This window comes from Pangasianodon hypophthalmus, chromosome 4 (genome assembly GCF_027358585.1).
Source record: "Pangasianodon hypophthalmus isolate fPanHyp1 chromosome 4, fPanHyp1.pri, whole genome shotgun sequence".
NCBI classification, from domain to species: Eukaryota; Metazoa; Chordata; class Actinopteri; order Siluriformes; family Pangasiidae; genus Pangasianodon; species Pangasianodon hypophthalmus.
Window position 1 is genome coordinate 11,021,737 of NC_069713.1, and position 9,987 is coordinate 11,031,723.

The 9,987-nt window shown below is 39.1% G+C and overlaps 1 protein-coding gene across 1 annotated transcript; it reads left to right on the forward strand.

Moving 5' to 3' along the window:
- The first annotated feature begins 1,899 nt into the window (after positions 1-1,899).
- si:dkey-185m8.2 (trichohyalin) lies at positions 1,900-9,577 on the forward strand. Its single transcript, XM_026936741.3, has 3 exons — positions 1,900-2,106; positions 2,934-3,698; positions 3,977-9,577. The coding sequence occupies exons 1-3, from the start codon at positions 2,073-2,075 to the stop codon at positions 9,460-9,462; spliced, it is 6,285 nt and encodes a 2,094-aa protein (XP_026792542.3). The 5' UTR covers positions 1,900-2,072; the 3' UTR covers positions 9,463-9,577.
- Positions 9,578-9,987: the final 410 nt, after the last annotated feature.

Below are 9,987 nucleotides of genomic sequence, written 5' to 3' on the forward strand. Positions count from 1 at the left end.
CAGCAAGAACCAAGGGAGCCAGGGTGGTCAGAGCAGCCTCAGTATGTTTGGGATAACCTAATTTGGGGTAATGTAAGTTTCCATCGTGCTGCTTTGGATTGCAATTGGTTCAGTGATCATGCCAGGTTTTCTAACATGTTTCTACCAGCATACTCCCCATTCTTCAATCCCACAGAAGAGTTTTTCTGCATGGCGGTGGAAGGTTTATAATCGAAATGGGATTTATAATTTTTTAAAGGTTACAATTATGAACGGGAAAACCTTTTGCAGGCAATGGCAGAGGCCTGTGGTGACATTGCTATAGAGTCGATCCAAGACTGGATAAGACACAGCAGAGCATATTTTCCTTGCTGCCTTGCTAGAGAAACATATACTATGATGTAGATGAAGTTATGTGGCCTGATCCTGCCCAGAGACATCGTTGTAATTGTGCTGTAATTGACAATATACAGTGTTTTGTTGCATACCGAGTTCATACTCAATTCTTTAGAATTTGAACTTTTGAAAAGTGCTTCTCATCTACTGTAAGATCACATTACACTGTTATAAAGAAAATAAACTTCTCTAAAAGTTGTATTTTACTGTACCTGCACCCTTCCATTTATGTTGCATAATAGACATTGACCTGCAGAACGATTCCTGATTCCCAATAAAAGGTTTTTGTAATAGTGTTTTGAATTGATTGGAGTAGTCTGTATATTTGTTAGGTTTTGTGTGTTATCTGAGGCCAAAGTTTGATTTTGACAGAAGAGAATATGTTTTTGACTGAAATATTTGAGTTTGACATGGAAGTTTGATGTTTGTACGAATTACTGTGTAGTTATGAGACTGTGTTTATAGTTCTGAAAAAATGGTGACTTGTTTCATGAATTGTGTGTTAGCAATCAGGAAAAACTGTAATAAAATAACATTGATAAGAAGAAATTTAGCCAACTAAACTCACTGAATTAATCAGTGAGTATTTTCCAACTAATATCAGTGCAGACAGTGGTCAGTGAGTGAAGAGACGACGATGATGATCATGTTTAAATGCTGCAAGTGACTTTTACCTCAGGTGATAAGACAGAAACTAATGTGGATGATGTCAATAACTGAAGTGATAACGCATGTCCCATTGTAAACTTAAAATTTGGCAGCAGTGTTATTTTGCATTAAGTAGATTATGTTATAAATGTAGAGGTAGGCACAGTGTCTGAGTAGAATTGGAATGAAATCTTTAAATGTGAGTTTCTCCCTTTGCATTTTCTCAGGGTAACCAGATTTAAAATGCTAGAACTTTACTTATTCAGATCCATGCAAAAGAGAAACATATTACAGTTCAGGACAGCATGTAGTTTTCAGGACTTTATATAGTAGAAAATGTAAAACTTTGATGGTGTGAATCCCAGGCCACAACCCATCCGTTGCAACCTAAAAGAAACCTTACTGAAGTCTAGACTGTTTTCTAAAAGCTCAGAATGGCACTAATACTCTACAAGCACTAATCTTATTTATTATGGTGAATCAAGTGATTAGCTGTACTACATTAGAGGCTGACAACCCTGGAGTACTGCCTATCCTGCACGTTTTAGTGCTTTCACTGCTCCCAACACACCTGATTCCACTAGTAATCTAATTAACAGCTTGAGTTGAAGTGGGTGTATTAGGGCAGGGAAAACACTAAAATATGCAGGGGGTACTCCAGGACTGGGGTTGCGAACCTGTTTACACACTTGTGACAATAAAGTGTACACATTTGTGACAATAAAGTTGAAACAAAACTGAAGTAGTATCATAGCGTGTGAAGATGGCACTCTTTATTCAAGCAGCTTTAACCACAGAGTTTTTATGACTTCCGCTATGTCAGTGTCTGTATGCAGCACCCGTATGTGCTGTTTCCTGTGTTGCACTGCAAGTCAGAAGGAAACCACAGGTTAATCACGTGGCCTGGCTTCCACATTCCGTTTTGTATACTAGTCGGAAGTTAATGGTCTGTTTTAATGAGATTACATTAAAATGATGGTGAGAGCGAAGCTATAAGTGGATCAAAACAGAAGAAAAGAAAAACTGAGCCTGGATCATACAGCAGAGTGATGGACATACAGAGCTCCCACCCCTTCATTGTTGGTAAGCTGCATATCTATCTAAGTGAAAATGAGCACAGCATAGATGCATGCCTGAGCATCTGGAACATACATTTAGGAAACCTGTCTAGTCCACCTTTTATGTACTATATAATAGGGCCATAGGTTTCTATATAATAGAGCTATAGGCCTTTAGGACATCAGACAGGATATGAGAAGATATAGTCAAGTATTTAATTTTAGCTATAGGTGGATGCACTTAAAGAAACCTCTTGGGGAAAAACATCTGTAGTGTCACAGTTGCATGCAGAGTGGGATTTCCTATTACGGATACAAGCAAACTCCCTTCCTTCATGAAGCATTTTGGAAGAGGAAGTAAATGTTTAAGTACTACAGCCACTTTGTGGGCGGGCTGTTTTTTTGACCTGCAACTTGCCTACTCATTAAAACTGAATTTATAAATGAGGGTAGAATTATACTGATGCATTCCTGCGCCTTTATTATTAGTAGTAACATTACTAGCATTTTTTTTTTTTATTTCATTTTGAGAAATCTTATCTCCTGTGCTTTGATTGGCTGATAGTTCTTACTAACAGCTCCACAAGAACTATACCACTGATGCTGGATTGCTTGTTGTGAAAATTCCCCAATAATTGTATGACGTATTTGCATCATGTAAAGCATGCTAGGCATTGTACTGATGGATTTAATACAACACTGAGGAATTGCATGAATTGCATGAATTGTGCAAATACTAAGAGATGAGAAATGCAAATCTGCACCACAGAAAACTACATACCAAGACAAATTACATAGCAAACACTAGTTTTAAAACAAAATGGTCATATAATTATTTGTTATCTCTTGCAGAAGCCAAACAGCAGGCTGCAGCAAAGACAGCAGGGAGCCCTCATCATGATAATCCTCCTCTCCCAGAGCTGCGCCTGGTCCTACTAGGCCGCAAAGGAACTGGGAAAAGTTCTTCAGGAAACACCATTCTTGGTGTGGCTGGAGGATTTGAGAGTGGCAAACCAACAGAGGAGTGTGTGAAAAGACGAGCTGACATAGCAAGCCATCGTGTTACAGTGGTAGATACTCCAGGGTGGGAATGGTACTATTCTGGCAATGGCACTCCTGCCTGGGTGACAAGAGAGACAATGAGAAGCGTGACAGTCTGCCCGCCTGGACCACATGCTTTGCTTCTGGTGATACGGTCCTTTGCCTCAGTCACAGAGGACTACTACAGGCAGGTGGAAGAACACTTGGAGCTTTTGGGCAAGACAGCATGGGCTCACACCATGCTGCTATTCACACGTGGGGAGGAACTAGGCTCCATTCCCATAGAACAGAGAATAAAAAATGCAGGAAAATCCTTTCAGAAGCTTCTTGAGAGGTGTGGAAACAGGTTCCATGTGCTTGAAAACAAACGCTGTGGCAAAGATGGAGCTCAGGTGAAAGAACTGATAAGGAAAATTGAGGAGATGGTAAAGGAAAGTGGGGGAAGACATTACGAATGTGACCCTTTACTCCTAGGGATTGAGGTGGAAGGGAAAAGGAGAGCAAGAGAGAGAAGAAAGAAACAAAGAATAATGGAGTCTCAAGCACAAAAAGGGATCATAAAAGCTGTGTTGACATGTGAGGCAATCTAATACTTTCTACCTGCATCTACAGAAAACATTTAACTTATAATAGGTATAATTTAAGTAAGTCTGTAGAAATATTCTTTGGCTAATCTGACAAAACTGAAGAGAAAAGAGTATAATGCTTTATGAAACAAAGTGAATCAAGTGGTTATTATATTTTTTCTGTATTTATTTTGGATTGATATGTCATGTTATAATTAAGTCATTTTAATAAAATACCTGAGGAAACTCAACAAACATGCATTTATATGAATTTCTTGTCTCACATAGCTGATATTTCACCATCTGAGGACTTGGATGAAATGAGTCTTTTCTCCAGGGGCTCCCGTCGTCTCCCAGAAGTGCGACTCATCCTCCTTGGAGAAAGAGAGACAGGGAAAAGTTCTGCCGGGAATACCATTCTCAGAGGGTCTGCATTTTTCCAAACAGGCCAGGCCACAGAGGAATGTTCAAGGCAGCAGGCAGAAATTTCTGGAAGACTGGTGACAGTAGTGGATGTTCCTGGATGGGAGGGTGGTCCTGAAGGAATCACGCCAGACAGAGTGAAGCGGGAGATCTGTGCTAGTGTTACACTGTGTCCTCCTGGTCCCCATGCCCTTCTGTTGACACTGAGGGTGGATGCCCTAGTCAGAGCTACAGCAGTAAGAGAGCACATGGAGTTACTCGGGGAAGGTGTATGGAGACATACCATACTGCTATTCACAAGAGGTGATCAGCTGAGAGAGGGGGTTACTATTGAACAACACATCCAAGGAGGAGGGCGAGATCTTCACTGGCTGATGGAGAAGTGTGGCAACAGATATCATGTTGTCAGCAGCACTGTCTTGGAAAGTGACAGCTCCAAAGCTCAGGTAACTGCACTGTTAGAAAAGATTGAGAAAATAGTTTCAGGAAATCGATGTGAGGCTTTCTCGCCAGTTGTACAGGAGATTCAGGAACTTGGGAAGCAAAAGAATGAAAGGTTCAATGTGAAGCTAAAAGAAGTTAATGAGAAGCTTCAGCGTCAAGAGCTGGAGCTCAAGAGAATGAGAGAGAGGGAGGTGAAAAGCATCAGGCGGATTTTCGACTGGAGGAAAGACAAAGTCAAATCACCAGAAAAAACAAGGAGAGAAAGGGAGGAGGGAGTGGATAGAACTGAAGATGACAGAAAGAGCATCATGAGTGAGCTGGAGGAGAGGATGGCTTGGTTAACAGGGGATAGGGAAAGAGAGATTCAGGAGCTGAGCCTGGAAAACAGCAGAGTCATTGCAGCTCTCAGTCAGGGGTGCAGCGAAAGGGGAGAGATTATAATGAAGTTAGAGAAAAAAGAAAGAGAGTGTGAGGAATTAAAAGAAAAAGTGGATGAGCTACAAGTTAATGTCCTAGAGCTTAAACGTGTCAGCATGTTAAAAGAGCAAGAAAGAAAAAAAATAGAAGAAGAGCTCACGAAAAGGCATGAGGATGCTGAAAATGAGCTGAAAGAGCAATTGAATCACAAACAAAAGGAGGGAGAGGAGCTAAGAAGAAGAGCTGAAGAAATTCAGAAGATGATGGCAGAATCAAAACTGAAATATGAAGGAGATATATTAAATGAAAAAAAAGAGCAGGAGATAGGACTAGCAGAGAAAAATGAACTTGAGAAAAGGCTTGAAGAGAAACAGAAAGAGATGGAAGAAATTAAACTGATAACTGAAAACAAAGTAAGGGAGCAAGAGGAAAGATTGAGAGAAATGAATGAAAAGAGAGACACAGAGAAGAATAAACTTAGTGAAATGATAGAGCTGATGACAAAAGAAATGGAAGAGTTGCAGGTTGCTTACAGACAACAGGTGAAGTCATCTGAAGCTGCGAGACAAATACACGAAAGTACTGTATTAAAATACAATGAACTTGTAGATAAACTTGTGGGGAAAGATGCAGAACTTGTTGCCATACAGCAGAGACAAAATCAGCAGGAGATGGCTAAAAAGGTTGAAATTCAAAATAAACTGAAAGAGAAAGATGCAGAAATAACTGAATTGGTTAAAAAACACATGGAGAAGGAGCAGGAGATTGAAACACTGAAACAAACTATTGATGCCAAGCACAGAACCATGGAAAATGTGAAAAATGATAGTAAGGCAAAAATGGCTGAGTACATTTCCAGGATAAAAGATTTAGAGAATGAGTACAAAGAGATGGAAGAGTTCTTGAAAAGAGAAAATGTGATTCTAAAAGAGGAAATAGAGGTAATGAAGAATTTGAATGAGGAGAATGCTAGAAAAAAAGAAGATGACAAAAGGAAGATCTTAGAGGTGAAGGAAAACATTATTAACCATCTACGACAACAGAATGAAGAGAGCAGAACCCACATCGAAGACTTAAAAAAGCAGTTAATAGAAGTCCAGATCAAGCTGGAGAATCTACAAAATCAGAATGCAACACTCATTCAGGAGTTAGATGGACTTCACATAACATGTGAGGACTATAAAAGGGACCTTCAGGCCCAGATAATAAAAAATGAGAGCAGAGAGAAAGACATTAAAGATATACTCAACCAATCTGAAGAAATGGGAAAAATCAAAGATGCATTGAACCAAGAGAACATTAAAAAGAAGGAAAATGAGATTTGTTTGTTGAAACAGAGAAATCACACACAACAAATGGAACTGGAGGTTATGAATGAAAGGAGTAAAGAGCTGGAAAAGAAGACTGAAGAGATGAAAAAATATTATGAGGAGAGGCTTTCAGAAAGGATTGCTGAAATGGATGTTAAGGATGCAGAGAGGGAACGAAGACTTCACAATAGAGAGCAAATCTTGGGTAAAAATATGCAAGAGCTTGAAAGAGGTAAAAAGGACTTGAAAAAAAGAGAGGATGACATTAACTGCAGAGAGCAAGACATAAGAGATGAAAAACAGCAGCTGGATAGAAGAGAACATGAATTAAGAGACAAGGAAAATGAACTGAAACACCAGTACCAAAATAACCAGAGTCTCCAAGAAAACCTAGAGAGAAGAGAAAAGGAGCTGACAGAAAGAGAAAAGGAACTTAAAAGCAAGCACAATGAACAGAGAGATTTATCTGAAAAGCAGGAATTGGAAAGAGAAAATATCAAGAAACAGCTAGAAGAGAAAGAAAATGGATTGAGAAGAATGGAAGAGGAATTTTCAGTAAAACAAATTGATCTTCGGGATCAGTTAAAAGATTTGGAATGTCACAGAGAGAATCTAGACATTAGAGATAAGGAATTCAGCAAAAGAGAGCAACAGTTACTTGAATCAGAGCAGTTATGCGCAGTCAAGTTACAGGAACTGTCAGAGGGCATGCAGGAACTGGAGCAAAACAAGCAGGATATTGAAAAATGGCAAACAGAACTAACTACAAAGGAATGTAGTCTGATGCAAAGATCAACCGAATTTCAGAAAAAAGAGCAGGAGCTTTTACAGAGAGAACATGATCTTCAGATCAAAACCCAGGATCTGTTAGAAACAAAAAAGGAAATTGAAGCACGTGAACAGGTGTTATTGAACAAGCAAGAAATTGAGGCAGCTACAACTGATCAATTGAAAAATGAATTAGAGACTATCAAAGATACATTAGCAATAAGGGAGCAGGAACTGAGGAATACTGAGGATATGCTTGATAAAAGAGAGCAAGAATTTAAAGACAGAGAAAAAGACTTAGACATGAAGGAAAAACAAATTGCCAAGATATATGAAGAATACGAGGCTGCAGAGAAAATACTGGAAAGTAAGAAGAAAGCACAAAGAGAATTTTTTGAAAAGCAGGAAAAGGAGATTGAAAACATTAGGCAACAGCTTGAAGAGAAAGAAAAAGAACTGATAACAATGCAAGATGAACTTTTGGTAAAACAAATCAATCTTCAAAAAGAAAAGAAAGACTTTGAGAGTCTCAGAGAGAATCTGGACAACAAGGAAAAGGAACTTAAGAAAATAGAGCAAGAGCTAGTGAATTCAGAGCAGTTGTGTGAAGTCAAGGCACAGGAACTGTCGAAAGGGGTGCAAGAACTGGAGAAAAGCAAACGAGATAATGAAAAATGGCAATCTGAACTAAGTAACAAAGAATATGATCTGCTACTGCGGTCAAATGAACTTCATAAAAAAGAACAGGAGCTTGTACAAAGAGAACATAACCTTCAACTAAAATGCCAAGAGCTACTTGGCAAAAATGAGGAGGTTGAGCCAGTACAGCAACAGCTATTGGGCAACCAACAACACCAGATTACTGAAACATGGGAAAGCCAATTAGAAGATTTCAGAAAGACCTTAGCAAAAAGGGAGCAAGAACTGAAGAAGAAAGAGGATGAGTTTCAGAAAAGAGAGCAAAATATTAAGAGCGCAGAAATATATTTGGACAAGAGAGAGATAATTGTGCAGAAAAGAGAAAGAGAGGTGCAAATTAACAAAGAACAAAATGACAGCATGCTAAGTGACCTCAAGAAAAAACAAGAAATAATAGAAGAAATAAAGGGTTCTTTAGAAACAAAACAGCATGAGGTAAGTGACCTGGAGAAAGAACTTAGCATCAGAGAGCACAACATCACAAATAAAGAAAAAGACCTGAGTAATCGCTATAAAGAACTGGATATTAAGGAGCACAACATGGAAAAATGTGAACTAGAACTAAAGTCAAAAGATCAAGCATTCAAGAAAACAGAGCAAGAGTTGAATGAACTGAAGATAACACTCGAGTCCAAGAAGAAATATTTAGAAAATCATACAGCTGAACTAGAGAACCAGAAAAGTGAGATGAACATTGAGAAACAAATGTTAAAGATGAAATCAGAGCAACTGGAAAAGTGGGGAAAATATCTGTACAACATGGAACTTAAAATGATCAACAGTAATCCCAGTCCTGATTTTCAACCATGGAACCAAAAGACAGCAATTAATCTAACACAGACAAGGAACAGTGAAACAATGTATCAAGAGGTTGGAATTGATAGTAGAACCTATGATAGAGAAAAAGGAAATAGCAGTGCAGCAGAAGATGACCAGAGTGCAGAAATGGCTTCATCATCTGAAACCACAAACAGAGAGCTTGAGAATGAGGAGTTAGCATGCCTAGTTAAAGGCAAAAGAGCATTAGAGGTCAAGATAGAAGAGTACAGGAATGGAGCAAACAGGGAGGATGTGGGCACTCTTGCTAAGGAGGATGATGCTGAGGAATTCTTTGAACCAGCCGGTTCTGATGGCCAAGTGACTCAAGGTTTATTCTACCAACTTTCTGAACTCAAGCTGATGCTCATAGGAGAAGCTTGGTCATCACGCCAGTCAGCCATACACACCATTCTGGGGGAAGATCCCGAGGTTGGCAACCCATGGAGGGGAAACATATCTGGCAAGCCCTTACTGGTTGTGGAGCCCCAAGGGATAAAATGGAGATGTTCCAGAGATATAAATATGAGTTTTCAAAAGGATCTCATACACAGTGTTTCTCTGTGCACACCTGGACCTCATGCCTTTGTCCTTCTCTTGCCTGCATACTTAACCTTCACAGGACAGTACAGGAGAGCAGTGGAGTGCACCATGGCCACACTGGGGGAGACTGCATGGAGGCATACTGTTGTTCTGTTTACATGGGCAGAGGCTCTTGGAGAAAGTGGACAACAACACATAAAGAGGAATGGGGATTTGGAATGGCTCATCCAAAAATGTGGAGGTAGATATCATGTGTTGGACAACAGACACAGGGAAGCTCACGTAGTAGAGCTTTTGAAGATGATTTATGAGATGGTGGCAGCAAACCATGGACATTATTACCAAGCACAGTGACTGACATTATTGCCACTATAATGACAGCAGATTAAATCACTTTCAGGGTCACAAAACTTGTCATTTTGAGTTTTCATGTGTTTTCTAATTTTTGTTAATAAATAAATGAGTACTATGTAGTTGTAAGCAATCATTTTATACTCTATATTTAGAAGGAAAATTTTAGAATTAGTATTTAGGAAGTAGCCTTCACAATACACAATAATGACTTAACAATGCCTTAACAATTCTCAATCTTGTGTAGGGAAAGCTATTATGGTATTGACTTTTTTATTTCACATTTCCTCATTTAAAATGGTAAGAAACCCATAAAGTGAAATTGCCATAAAAGAGTTCTTATTCTCCCTCTTTGGCTGGAGTGCTGCTATGCCATGCTGCAGGTTCTAGACTTTTCTTCAAATGCAGTGGGAGAGGATATGCAAATGTTTAAGTGGCTGTTTAATGTGTATTCTGATGGACGACACATCTCAGATTGCATTATACATTTTGAAACAAACAGCAAACAAACAATCAAACAACAAATAG